The sequence below is a fragment of the Sorex fumeus genome, unplaced genomic scaffold (genome assembly GCF_029834395.1).
Source record: "Sorex fumeus unplaced genomic scaffold, SorFum_2.1 ptg000034l, whole genome shotgun sequence".
NCBI lineage: Eukaryota > Metazoa > Chordata > Mammalia > Eulipotyphla > Soricidae > Sorex > Sorex fumeus.
The window spans coordinates 17,855,965-17,871,138 of NW_026606091.1; the positions used below are offsets into that span (position 1 = coordinate 17,855,965).

At 40.1% G+C, this 15,174-nt stretch overlaps 1 protein-coding gene across 1 annotated transcript in view; it reads right to left on the bottom strand.

The window, feature by feature from the left end:
• Positions 1-9,169: 9,169 nt before the first annotated feature.
• The window catches only part of C9orf72 (C9orf72-SMCR8 complex subunit), a 28,482-nt gene continuing 22,477 nt past the window's right edge, over positions 9,170-15,174 (bottom strand). Inside the window, exons 9-11 of the mRNA XM_056117237.1 lie at positions 13,504-13,561; positions 12,185-12,294; positions 9,170-12,094 (exon numbers count right to left, since the gene is read on the bottom strand). Of these exons, the coding sequence (XP_055973212.1) occupies positions 11,908-12,094; positions 12,185-12,294; positions 13,504-13,561 (355 nt within the window). The 3' untranslated portion in view covers positions 9,170-11,907. The remainder of the gene's footprint in view (positions 12,095-12,184; positions 12,295-13,503; positions 13,562-15,174) is intronic.

Consider the following 15,174-nt stretch of genomic DNA (forward strand, 5'->3'; position numbering starts at 1 on the left):
AGTTATTTTTAAAATGTTTTTTCCCCCCCCTTAGCTTCTTAGAGAAGCTCTAGTGTGCTCTTGCTCATATGGGTCTAGGATAGATTTTAAAAAAAAAAGTTACAAATATCTGGAAAAGTCAGAGAAAGATGTCTAGCCAAAGTGGAAAAAAATTCTCAGCTTTGAAAAAAAAGCTTCAACTACTCTCTGGTGGTTCGAATAGCGGATATTCTGGAGACTTCTAGAATCAGGATGGTTATGCAAATGAGCCTCACTCTTCTACAGGTGTGTGGGGAGATGGCACAAAAGGATATTCACTGCATTGTAGTCATTTGGAACAGTTCAGTCACTGCAGTATAGAAAGAAAGGCACACATCCTCTAACTTATCACATGGGCTAAATTCATCTAGGTACCTTGCAAGCATTTTTACAACTGTTTTTTCTTAAATTTGTAAGTTTACAAATGTTATTACATATTTTAGTGAACTTGATTACAATAGCATTAACATTTATGTTTTGATGTACAAAGTTACTGCAGTTTTACCACTACCAAAATGCCTCAGACTCTCCACCGACATCCTTACATTATCTCTAGTCCCTCTTCCTTCCCCTTATGCCCCTACTCACATCGCTTTGTAATCTCAATTATATAATACAAAGTCAAGGGTGTTTGTCATAATTTGATACTGTCAGTTTCTTTTGTTTTCACAACTGACTTAAAAATAACCTTCTATTTTTAATTGGGACATAGTTTCCTACCTTTTGAGGGAAACAGAACCTCTTTGAGAACCTCAGGGAAAAGGTAGAGAGGTCTGCTGAGGTCCCAATTGGTCCCATTGCTTTACCATCGACTGCCAGAGTCATATTTTGTCAACTGTATCCAGGAGTAATTTTTTAAAAATTTTTATTAGTGAGACATCATGAGGTACAGTTGTAGATTTACAAATTTTGTGCTTGGGTTTCGATTATACAATGATCAAATACCCATCCCTCCACCAGTGCCCATTTCCCACCACCATGGATCCCAGTATCCCTCCCACCCCCCATCTCCCCCATTCCACCCTGCCTCTGTGACAGGGCATTCCCCTCTGTTCTCTCTCCAGGAGTGATTTTTAATTAATTAATTTTTATTAAATCACTGTGAGACGGTTACAAAGTTGTTCATGATTAGGTTTCGTTCATACAATGTTCCAACATTGTATGAACATCCAACATCTCTTCAACAGTGTATATTTTCCACCACCAATGTCCCCAGTTTCCCTCCTTCTACTCCTAACCCCCAGTTTGCCTCTACAGCAGGCACTTAGGCACTTTTCTTCTCTCCACCCCTCCCTGCCTCCTTTGAGCATTATGGTTTGTAATACAGGTACTGAAAACTTACTATATTTCACCTACTTCCAGCACTCAATTTTTTGTCCAGAGTGACCATTTCCAACAATTATTGTCATAGTGGTCCCTTCTCTATCCTAACCCCCCAACTTGTTTCAAGCTACCAATCCTGGGCCAGTTCTCCTGGCCCTCGTCTCTACTGTCCTCAGGTAATGGTCTCAAATTGCAATTTTTTTTATTAGTGACACATAATGAGGTACAGTTGTAGACTTACAAATTTTGTGCTTGGGTTTCAATTATACAATGATCAAATACCCATCCCTCCACCAGTGCCCATTTCCCACCACCACGGATCCCAGTATCCCTCCCACCCCCCATCCACCCCATCCCACCCTGTCTCTGTGGCATGGCATTCCCCTGTGTTCTATCTCTCCTTTTGGGTGTTTTGGTGTGCAAAAGAGGCATTGAGTGGCAATCATGTTTGGTCTATAGTCTACTTTCAGCATGCTTCTCCCTCAAATTGCAATTTTTATATGCCAAAAAATGAGTGTAATAATTCTCTGTCTTCCTTTTCCTCCTGACTCACTTCATTCAACATAATTTTTTAAAGTAAAAAAATATATAATAAAAAGGAAAATTATAAATCAATTGATCAGGGAAGACAGCTGGTTAGCTTTGGGTAAAACCATGGAGACCAGCATGGAGAAGCAGTTGAGTTAACTTGAATGGGGATTGGTGAGCTTACAGTATTAGAAGCTGAGGTATTCGAATAGCAGCACAAGGGCTCTGGATAGCACCTCACCTGTGCATTCTGTCATGCCCAGAAATGATTTTCCTCTAAGAAATGTTTCCTGCTTTGTGCAATGAAATAATAAGAGTTAGTTAAAGATCATAATATAACCCTGCTACCGATGGAATTACCTAGAACTGTGGCTAGAGAATTGCTGTGGTTTAAAATCAGAAATGGGAACTCCAAAGTTAGTTGCTTAATGATGATAATAACAACAATGATAAGAGCCCACAACCAAATTTTATGGTTCACTTACTCTGTACCAGTTACGCTAAACATTCAGCATGTGCTAACCTACTTAAAATGTTGTTGGGCGGAGAGCTGGGGAGCACCAGGGTAACATCTGTTGGTGCTCTGGAGGCATTTGGTGGTGGGGGATCAAACATGGGGCACCTGAATGCACAGTATGTCCTTTAGCTCTTGAGCTATCTTTCCAACCCAACCCACTTATTCTTGAAACAATCCTACAGTTGTTCCATTCTTAATCCTATTGCAGCCATGAGGATGTCCAGGCAGTACAGAGAGGATGAATACCTTGTTGAAGGTCAACCAGTTAAGAATAAGAAACAAGAACTTGAGTCTTGGAAACATGGAAACTCCTATCATCTCTACTAGTGACAGGAATAAGGTTCTTCTAAAAAAAGATTCAGCATGATCACGAAAGCAAACTTTTTCAATTTGCTGTAAACACTTAGGACAATCACAATAGAAAGTTTCCACATCACTCATTTCTCTAGAAGTGCATTAGGAGAGGTACATGGAGCAAAATGCTGGGCGTGAATGTTTTTGCAGATTCAGGCTCCAAAGAGCAGAAAAGCAGAAAAAACAAACAATGGTTCTTTTAAACAATGAATGTTGTTTTCCTTTAGCCACAAGGGAGTTTTTAAAACTTGACAAATTCATTCAGCTTTCAAAGCATTCCACATTCTCCACCCACCAGCAAATGCCAGAAGATGCCAGTTAGAGCCAACTCTTGAGTTCAGGAATGATTTTTCTAAATACTGGATTTGATTTCTTGAATGTCCACACTTAACAGATGGATACTTACCATTTCCTCATTGCACTGATGAAAATTGCTTTGCAAATCATAAAGCTGTTAATTTATAAAGAACATCAGAGCAAGAGATGAGATAGTGAGGCACAAAAGCAGGAAAAAGATAGTGAAAGCACTTCCAAAAAAAAAAAAAGAAAATCATTGCCTTCAAGTCTGAAAATTAAGAGCTAATTTACATAGGTTCTGTGTTAATGAAGGACTTTCAGGAAAGAATAAAACAACTTTCTGATTACATAAAGAGAACAGCTTCCTTACTTGAGTCTTTTTTGGTGAGAAGAAAGAAAATAATGTTTACTATAATCCTTATATTCATTCAATTAATGTTTTCTTGCCAGTGTGTGCTCTGTCTAGCACAATGTTAGGTACTGAGATAGAAAAAAGGAGGAGCCTGGAGATAGTACAGGAGTTAGCAACACAGATGTGCCAACCATGGCACATGGCCTCCTGACAAATGCTGAGCAACAGGACTCCTGAGCACTGCCCTAGAGTACCTGGTGTTCCCTGGCCCCAGCACTGCAAGAAGGGCTGGAGCAGTGCTATATCTTGTTTTGTAACTGAACCAATTCCTGGCCTTGTTGCCCAGTATCACCAGTGAGAGGCCCTTGGTCTCCATGAGCACTCTCCATTTGCTGTCCCCCCCCCCCCCAAAAAAAAAGAAGAATCATGACATGGATCTTGTTCTTTAGTCCAGCAATGAGATAGGGAAGCAAAAAAAAATTGTGTAATGAAAGCAACGAAGGTTGGGCTGGAGTGATAGTACAGCAGGGAGGGTACTTGCTTTGCAAGTAGCCAACCCGGGTTCAAAAATGGGCATCCCATATGGTTCCCTGAGCACTGCCACAGTGATCCCTAAATGTAGGGCCAGATGAAAGCTCCCAGCATTGTTGGGTGTGGCCACCAAACAAAAAATAAAAATAAAAGCAACAATAGCCTAAAGTATTAGGAAGCCAAGAGGTGAGCAAATGATAAGTGGAGTTAGAAGGATGAACAGCTGTGCCACAAAGATTTTGGGCTTAATTCTGTAAATGATAAAGAAGCATCAAATGAAAATCAGAATATTAAAATTAGTATTTTATCATTATTTGGGTGAAGAAGGAATTTTGCGGGAACATGTTGAAGGCAGGAGTCATTCTAGTCTTCATAGTAATCATTCCACAAAAACAATATCTCCCTTTTTTCTCTAAGTATGTTTCCTCTTCTCTAAATACACATTATTTAAAAATTATGTTTTTTGGGGGGGGGTGAGGGGTGAGACCGGGGCTTACCCTGTGATGCTCTGTACTTTCTCCTGGCTTTGCATTCAGCGATCACTCCTGGTGGTGATGGGGACCATACAGAATGCTGGCAATTGAGTGTGGGTCAGCTGCATGCAAGTCAAGAGCCCTATTAGCTGCACTAATTCTTCAGCCCCCAAATTACCTAATTTTATTTATTTATTGCTTTTTTGGCTATCGAAGAGATTTGAGTAGAAGTCATGGATAATCTTCTCCATTGCCGTTCTGGAGGATGTGATGGATCCATCAGGACGTCGGAGGGCAGTCATCTTGGTCTTATAGTTGGCGAAGGACAGGCGGGCCTTACGAATACTTTTCCCAGCTTCTGCCGCATCTACCAGTACTTCTGCTCTTCTCGCTTTGAGGTCTTCCTTGATCGCATCTCTGCACTGCTTTGCAATCTCGGACGTTAGCTTGCGGTTGCCTGAGGCATGCGCCAAACCACGCTGGTGAATTAGCTCAAGAGTTTTCGAAGATAGGCGACTTTTTGTGGCTATCTCTCTCTTGGCGTTCCTCGCACATTCATGGAGGTGCTGAACCAGTCGATCGTATTCCTCATCAATGTTGTCAACAATGGCATCTTCCCATGTTGCCGCAATAGTACCAAAAAGTTCCCAGTTGGTGGTCATTCTGGGAGTTCTCTTTTTGAACTTTGCAGCCCTTTCTCCCCGCTCTGTGAAGTAGAATTTTGCACGAAGGAGACGGTGGTCCGATCCCGTTCGAAATTTTGGGACAACAGCGACATCAGTCAGGCAAAACCGTCGATTGAATATGATGTGGTCTATTTCGTTGTGGAATCGTCCAACATACCAAGTTCCACAGGATGGGTATGTTGTTCCCAACGTTCTCCCCTCCGAAATCCGACACGCCATTTCGTCGGTAAAGAAACAAACAGCACCTGGCCCAGACAAGGTCAGACCTGAACACCTGAAGAAACTGCCGTCAGTACTCATCAATACACTGGCTTGGCTCTTCACTCGCTACCTGTCTGAATGCAAGGTTCCGTCCCAATGGAAAACCAGCAGGACCGTACTACTGTTCAAGAAGGGAGACATCCATGACATTGGCAACTATCGCCCGATCTGCCTATTGTCTGTCATCTACAAGTTGTTCACTCGAGTCATCCTGAATAGGATTGGCAGAACATTAGATGAAGGACAACCATGCGAGCAAGCAGGGTTCCGCAAAGGATTCAGCACCATCGACCATATCCACACGATAACCAAGCTCATTGAGGTTTCTCGGGAGTTCAAGATGCCTCTCTGCTTAACGTTCATTGATTTAAAGAAGGCCTTTGATTCTGTTGAGACGGAAGCGGTCATTGAAGCCCTAGCCAATCAGGGCATTCAAGCCTAATACATCAGGATCCTCCGTGAGCTGTATTGCGGATTCACTACCAGGATCTCACCATTCTACAAAGAAGTGATCGTTGATGTCAAGAGAGGGGTGCGGCAGGGTGATACCATTTCACCGAAACTCTTCAGTGCCACCCTCGAGAACATCATGCGACGACTGGAATGGGAAGGAATGGGAGTGAAGATAGATGGTCGGCAATTACACCACCTCCGCTTTGCTGATGACATTGTTTTAATAACACCAAACATCAGCCAAGCGGCACAAATGCTGGCCGACTTTGACTGTGAGTGTGGAAAGGTAGGACTACAGCTGAATCTTACGAAGACAATGTTTATGAGACACAGCCTTGCTCCTGACGCCCCATTCGCTCTCAACAGAACGACCATCTCCGAATGCAACAGCTATGTGTACCTAGGTCGAGAGGTCAACATGACAAATGACCTGGCACCCGAGCTGCGCAGGAGGAAGAGAGCGGCTTGGAACGCCTTCAAGAACGTCGAAGAAATAGCTAAGAGGACGAAGAACCTCCGGCTCCGGGCACATCTCTTTGATTCCACTGTTCTTCCTGCATTAACATATGCCTCAGAGACCTGGCCCTACGCAAACAAGATGAGAACGCCATTCAGGTCTCCCAAAGAAGAATACAAAGAGCTATGCTTGGAATATCACGTTTCACTCAAATGAGAGAACGAATCCGGAGTTCTGACATCCGTCGATGATCAAGGATCAGGGACGCTGTCTCATTTGCCAAGGTGTCGAAAATCAGATGGGCTGGTCACGTAATGAGATTTAAAGACGACCGTTGGACTAGAGCTGTTACTGACTGGATTCCATGGGATGTCAAGAGACCGCGTGGCCGCCCACCTACCAGATGGTCAGACTTCTTCGTCAAGATCATGGACGATCGGTTTGAGGCTCTTCATATTCCCGGAGCGAACAGATGCCATTGGGCTACAGTAGCACGCGACAGGGACAAATGGAGACGTTACTGGCGCCCGCTCGAGCAAATCGACGACTAACGGGAAGTTAAGTGATTAAGTGATTGCTTTTTTGGATCACACCTGGCTATGCATAGGGGTTACTTACTCCTGGCTTTGCACTCAAGAATTACTCCTGGCAGTGCTTGGGTGAGCATATGGGATGCTGGGAATTGAACCTGGGTCGGCCGCGTGGAAAGGCAAACGCCCAACTCACTATACTATCACTCCATCCCCAAATTACCTAATTTTTCAAGGTGTCACTAGTTTCCAATATTTGTGGTGTCCTTAGATATGTTTTTAATTCCACTGTGGTCAGAGAGTTAAATTCTGTATGATTTAAACTCCAGTTTTGTTGGTGGTGGTGAGGGAGTTGGACCATACCAAGCACTGCCCAGGAGCTGTTCCTGGCTCTTTGCTCAGAAGTGACCCCTGGTGGTGCTTGGGGAACCATATGCTGCATCTCCACATCTGGATTCATATGATCGGGATCCACAGGATACAGTCAGTGGAATGCAAGTTAAGTACCTTAACCACTGTAATATCTATCTAGCTCTGATCTGTATTTTTTTCAGTTAATCTAGAACTGTTTACTATTCATAATATGGTCTATTTTGGAAAATGTCCCACATGCTTTGCAAAGAATGTATAACCCACTTTTGCTGGGTACTGCTATGCTCTCTCTCTATAAGTCATTTGAGGTTGGCTGATGTAGCACTGTCCTACTGTTGTTCATCAAGTTGGTGGAGGGGGCACCAGTAACATCTCCATTGCGAGAACTGTTGTTACTGTTTTCTTGGCATATAGAATACGCCACGGGGAGCTTGCCAGGCTCTCCTGTGTGGGCGAGATACTCTCAGTAGCTTGCCGGGCTCTCCTAGAGGGATGGAGGAATCGAACCCAGGTTGGACGCATGCAAGGCAAACACCCTACCCTCTGTACCTGTTAAAATTTTCTATCTCCTTATTGATTCTGTGTCTTTTTGTTCTTTTAAACACTGGGAAAGATTTTCAAAGGTCCCGCTACAATATGTTTGTCTATATATTTAAAGAGAATTATCATATCTCTTTAAATTATAATATAATTTTTTTTAACCTTAAGTAAAACTAGTAACAACAAAGTGTGGAGCTCACTACCTACATAGAAATAAAATGTGTGGTGAGGGCACAATAGCACCAAGAGGGAAGGATGGCAACAATGAAAGTATATAATTGTTTCTTATACTATATGTAAAGTGGTATATCACTTGAATATAGGGTGACTGAATATACCTTATCACTTATCACTTAATCACTTAAATTCCCGTTAGTCGTCGATTTGCTCGAGCGGGCGCCAGTAACGTCTCCATTTGTCCCTGTCACGTGCTAGTGTAGCCCAATGGCATCTGTTCGCTCCGGGAACATGAAGGGCCTCAAACCGATCGTTCATGATCTTGACGAAGAAGTCTGACCATCTGGTAGGTGGGCGGCCACGCGGTCTTTTGACATCCCGTGGAATCCAATCAGTAACAGCTCTAGTCCAACGGTCGTCGAATAATCACTAATGTAAAAATACAGTTATACAGCTAAGTCAAGCGACAAACCTGAAATGCAAAAAAAAAAAACCAACAAAAAAACCCAGTACTCTAAAAGAAAGCTGAAAGAAAAAGACCCCCAAAAAACAAATTAAACAGAAAATAAATGATAGATTTAAGCTGAGCAGTATCAATAATCACATTAAAAGTAAACACCTTAATTACTCTGAGTAAAGACAGATAAATTTAGTAAAAAATGAGTATAGAGCAGTGGCCAGGACCTGAGATAAATATCTCATAGTCTCTTAATATCTCTGAAAAGACAGGGGGTGGGCGGGTGGGCGGGTGGGGGTGGGGTGGGACTGGAGGCACAAAGCAGAAAATCTCTGAACAATCGTTGGATATGACTATGCTCTCATATCAACTATTTAAAAAATGAGCCTCACAAAGATTAAGTAACTTTTCCAAACAGAACAGCAGAGAACCATGCTCCTCTCCCTTCAACAACACTGAGCACCTGAGACACAGAGGGGCTGTGGGGTGCTCTAATGCACCTTCTGTAACCATCTGGGATAAAGTCCAATTTCAACAGCTGAGTGACCATGGGCCACACATCATCTTTTTTCTTTTATTTTCTTTTTTCTTTCTAGTTTTTTTTTTTTAAAGCTTTTGCTCCCTCCTTTGTAAAGAAGAAATAACAGGCATTTAGTACTTACTACCTGCTTGAATGCATTGCTTAAGCAGGTAATAAGTACTAAACACCTAATGTTGCAGTGACAACAAACTACACAAAGTCCGGTAGGTGGCATTTGTTAATTGGGAAGAGTCAATGGTTTTTAGTGTTTTTTAGGTCACAGGAGAAATATCAGTTTGTCGAAGTCCCAGACTAAACCAAAATAAAGAAAAGGAATAACATTTATTATCTACTGGTTTAGTGGTAGCATTGCAGAAATAAGCTATTTTTTACTTTATAACATTAATTATATTAAGTTTGTGTTTCTTCTTTCAGAATTTTAGAACTGCAATGAAACAGTCTCCTAAAAAAAAAAAAACCTTTCAACTTAACTGCGAGATGGAATAAGAATGTGAGTCTTATTTGTTTACCAGATGAATAGTTTTAAAGTCCTTACATTTTCATTTCATTTTGGACCTAGACAGAATCTGAATAAAATAGATAGCTTGAGTTATACTGATACTCTTACAATAGGAAAATCAAAAAAATAAATTTATTGAAGCATTATCATATACTTAAAATGTTACTATATAAATTTAAGAAATAAAAATGTAATTCTGGGAGTGGGTAGAAAGCTCTGTTTTAGAAGACTTTTTTTTCTTTGCAGTGCTAGGATGGAACCCTGGTCTCATGCACACAATGCCTGCAATTTGCTTCTGAGTGCAGGCCCAGAAATTAATTTTTTTTAAAAAAACATCTTTGGCCCAGAAATTTATTAAAAAACAAACAAACAAAAAAACCACAAAATAACAAAAATAAATTCCAGTTAATATGAACATTTAAATATATACTTTTCAAAAGAAAATCAATCAAGATAGATTAGATGCAACATGAACGTCGGCTGATGGGGAAGCCAATCTTTCAATATTACAGCATTACTTTTCCTTAGAAACAACTATAAGACAAAATTTCAAAGATATTTTATTCAAAATTCTCCATCTAAAGATATGTAACAGTGTTTACACATGCTTCAATAATTTATTTCACTGTACAACTTATATGCTATATAATACAATAAACTAGTCAAATAAAACTGTCAGCCCACACTATGATATAAAAACCACTGAGTAAGGAGTCCCAAAGATGGCATAAATATGGTTTCCTTCCAGAGCCTCAGTCATTTGATTCAGTGTGTCTAAGTCTAAAAGTTAAGATGTGTCACGGCTTTTTGGTGATTTAAAAGGCTATAGGGATTTGTGTTCGGTTTTGTTTCTGTTTTCGGGCCACACCAGTGCTGTTCATTCAGGGCTGTTCATTCCTCCTGGATCTGCACAAAGGGATCACTCCTACCTAGATGGCTCAGGGTACCATATGTGGTGCCAGGGATCGAGCCTGTGCAAGGCAAGCACTTTACCTGCTGTACTATGTCTTTAACCTTGGTTCAAGGAATTTTTTTTTTTTGCTTTTTGGGTCACACCTCAGGTTGCTCTTGGCTCTGCACTTAGGAATTACTCCTGGAGGTGCTCAGGGGACCAAATGGGATGCTGGGAATCAAACCTGGGTCAGCCGCGTTCAAGGCAAACGCCCTACCCACTGTGCTATTGCTCCAGCCACTCAAGGAATTTTTAAGAATAGACAGTTTCTAGCTAAATTTGGTGGGCAAGGGCTGAGGGGCTGTCCCTTTTATCCCTTTTATAAATGTCTTTTCCCTTTTGTGTTACTTTGACCGATATGAATTAAAAATAATTTTTATGCTGTGTGCATGACTATATTCACACATAGATTATGTCCTAGCACAGAATCATGTTCACCAGTCATTCCATAGCTAGAAAAATGGCTCAAACAAATTAAAGAAACAAAAGAAATAGAACTCTTGGTTTTGTAAAGGTAGCACCAAATAAAACTACATGTCTGTGAAGTTTCTCTGCTACTCCTTAAATGATGCAAAGAGCGATGGCAACAATGTGAACAGAATAAGAAAGTAAGATTTTTCCAGATTTTTCCAGATTTTTTTTCCATATATCCTAACTAACATAGTTAGTATCCTCTCTAAAAAATTTAGTAATCTCAGAGATACTTGTGATTGCCAACTCAAGGTAAGACCACAAAAAGAAAACAAGATGGAAATGATGAACTAGCAAAATCTGAACTTATTCCAAGTAACTATTTTCCAAAGGGGGGGAGGGGAGGCACAGGAGGCACACATTTCAATTTGGTTCAAAAATAATCTGATTTTAGAAATTGGCAACAACTACTAAAACATAAAATCCAATTTCCTCTATTTCTTTGATAGAGCACAATGAATTAACAATATGCCCATTGTGGTTCATCCTAACAGGGAATATACATATCACCTGACATTTCCAAAGACTGATACGATGGGTAAAGTATAAAGAAGAACCTAATCATTTTAATTAAGCATTCTTCACGAAAGACTTATTTCTGAAGCTAACCACTGAATTAACTTCCTTTCTTTTATGATGGGAACGGAAATTACTGCGATACTCTAATTTTCACTTGACTGTAAAAGCTTTAGAGTAATCCCATAAACCAAGGAACACCAAGAGACAGAAAGCCAGCCAGTATTATATAGTGAAAGCTAATGCAGATTTCACTTTGGTGTATGTAAACCATACGTTTCCAAAAAAAAAAAAAGTTACAGTAGTTATGGTCAGTTTATATTTGATTATTACACATTTAAAAGAGCACTACTATTTTTTTGTCATTGTAAACATAAGTATGTATCCCAAGAAAAACATATCAAAGAAAAGACGCACCCCTTGCAACGATGCATCTGATGCCATTTTACAGACTTCTTGTGACAACTGTAGTGTATCTAACTTTAACTGCCATTGCCGATTATGACTCCAGGGTCATGACCTCAGGGAATAGTTCCCATATATACCACTGAGCTACTTTAGCTGCAATCAGGACTGCAATAAAATACAGCAAAGTCACACCTTTAAAAAGTCATTAGAACATCTCGTTCTTGTACACTAGTATAGAAAGGTCTTCCAAAGATAAATGAGTGTAGTCCAGGCTTAATCTTCTCAGCTAGAGCCATTATTATGTTAAGATCGCCCTCTGCTGTTAAATCAAGGTCTATCTTCAGGTTCCTCAGAGATTTAAAGGGCTTTTTCCCCTTCTGCCTGTAATGAAAAAGAAAAAAAAATGTCCAAAGGGCACACAAGAATCAACCATGTACAAAGCTTTTCTATCCATTTAACAGTTTTACGTACGTATCATCTTCTATGTATTTTATTAGCGTCAAGGCTTTTCTGTGAAGGACAAGCAGAAATTGTGCTAGGAAAGTACTCCTGAGAGATAATCCAGGCTTCAGATGAAAAATCTGCAGGAAAATGAAATGTCTTAATAAGTAATCTTAATAAGTAATTCAATTTATGCATTATTGTGTGTGTGTGTGTGTGTGTGTGTGTGTGTGTGTGTGTGTTTGGGCCTCACCTGGTGGTGCTCTGAGGCTACTTCTGGCTCTAGTGCCCATATTAGGGCTTGAACCTGAACCTGAGCTTGCCTCATATAAAGCATGCACTCAGACCACGGAGCTATTGCACTGGTACCTTATAACACCTACCTATCACAGTAACAGAAGGAACACCCCAAAAGAGCAGTTCTCAGCATGTACACTGATGCTCCCTGTCAGAATACAGTGGAAGTACTGGGTCTGAAAGCAATGACAGTTCTATTTCGCCTTTAATAATGGACTCATACTTACATGCTGTCTCAGAATATACTGATATTTATTTTTGTCGCTAAGAGTCACAATGACGTTACTTCCAAGTGCTCTATGTTTTTCTGCCGACACTTTAATCTTAACATACTATCGATAAACCCAGAAGTTGAGCCTTGTGCAAATTATTTTGTGACATATTACTCTTCTGCTATGGGGGAAGAGGAGAGGGTACATACAATGTGGTAGAGGATTTTATTTCAACTTGAGAAGTGTGGAATTACATAACCATGAATTGGCCTTGAACTTTACAAGATGTCAGAGACCACACGGACTTGAATACAAAATTCATAGTCAACATAAGGATCTCATTTCAAATCTACATTTATGATGACGTTTCTTGGCATGATCCCCAGAATGATGTCATGACAAAGTTCTGCTATAATAAGAAATAAGTCCCATATAATTTTCTTCAGATGTTTAATGATGTAATTTTTTTCAAAGGAATGAGACAATAAAGAAACTACCATTTAAACAGAATGATACTAGATTTTAAAAACTTTGTTGGCTTCACTGAGATGAATTCACATCTTCCCATCCCAGAGCCACCCCTGATATGTAGGTCAATGCTAAGAATTAAAAAAAATAAAATTAAATTGTGAAATGCAGTGTGCTTAATCATTGAATCATAGGCCACTACCCATTTATAATTAAAAATAAAAATTAAGCACTTTAGAAGGACCAGAGGTACTACACTATGTCTACACTATTTCATGTGTGTGCATGCACATGCTTATATACGAGTAGAACATACTGGAAAAGAGAACACAAGATATGATTTGCTCTTATAATCTCAGGCTTAATATTTACCTGATCCAGGAAGGCTTTTACTAGAGTGTCTCTGTGTAAAACATCTTGAAATATATTCCTGTGCAAGAGAAGAAAATAGTGCAAATGTTGAAATGGCTACACAGCGCTACTTTCTACAACCAGCTCATATCAGTCATAAATCAAATACTTTAAAATGAGGTATCACATCTAAATGTTTTTGTAATGATCAGAAATATGCATTTAGAAATACATAATTTCACTTAAGGTTATATCTACATATTAATGGAGTTTGTCAGGGCACTATTTAATGGTTTTTATATAAGCTATCTTAAGAAGGTTATGTAGGTATCTATTAATCTATTGCTTAATGTTGAACACACTGAGTTTATAACTATAATCACCATCTCAAAAGAACCAAAACCAAAATAATGGGACTAGAGAGAGTACAGTGGGGAAGGTTCTTGCGTTGCATGTGGCTGACCTAGGTTCAATCCCCAGAATCTCATATGGTCCCTAGAACCCAGTAGAAGTGATTCCTGAGTAAAGACCCAGGGTTAAGCCCGGAGCACAGCCAAAACAAAATTCATCAATACACACCACTACATCACTACATCAAAAAAATTAAAAAAGGTCAATTAAAAAATTCATCTTTTAAATTGAAAAAGTTTAAGGATCTGGGGATATGGCTCAGTGGAGAGCAGTTTTCGTACATATCTTAGGTCTTGGGTTTGGTCCCCAGTACTTCGAGGGAGGGAAAAGACTTGAAAGTAACATTTAAAAGATTTATATAAAAGTCTAACTTATGCTAAAGTTATTTTATATAAACAAATTCTAATAAGCAGTTCAGGAAGAAAAAAAAAAGGATAAAGCTCAAAAACAATGGAGTGGAGGGGTTGAAGTGACAGTAAGCAAGTAGGGTGCTTGCCTTGCATGTGGCTGACCTGGGTTCAATTCCTCTGCACCAAATATGGTCCCTGGAGCCCTGTCTGGAGTGATCCTTGAGTACAGAGCCAGGAGTCAGCTTGGAGCACTGCCAGATGAGGCCCCCATATCAAAAAACCAAACCAAAAGACAAAAAAAAACCCCAAAAACCAACAATAAGAAGTCAAAAACATTGGAGTAGAATTAAGGACCCATTGGGAAGATAATCTGCATGTCTGGACCACTGGTCTGCATCAACAAGTCTATTATCTGGCAAGTGTTTGGTCACTTACTTTGCACCAAATACTGGGACCAGAGGCTTAATATGTATTATTACATTTAATCTAATTTATTTTAGGGAAATATGATTCTATTCAATTAAGAAAAACTGATAGAGGGCAGGAGTACAGTGGGTAAGGCACTTGGCTTTGCACGTGGCTGATCGGAGTTTGATCCCTGGAATGCCTGATGGTCCAAGGAATGCCAGGAGTGACTCTTGAATGCAGAGCCAGGAGTAACTCTTAAGCATCCCCAAAATTAAAATAAAAGAAAGAAAAAAGAAAAACTGAGGGAGGGCCCAGGGATGTGGCTCAGTGGGGACATGGCTCGCCTCAAGGTTGAGGGCCCGCCTATGCCACCATGTGTGATCCCTGGCATGAATCCTATGATCCCGGGCATGCTGTCATGCCTTGGACAGGACAGCAACAGCAAATGTGTAAACAAATGCTTGATTCATCAAATGTGTCTTTAAGCACTGTTCTCCTAGCAAGAAATACTTCTTTGCTTTTT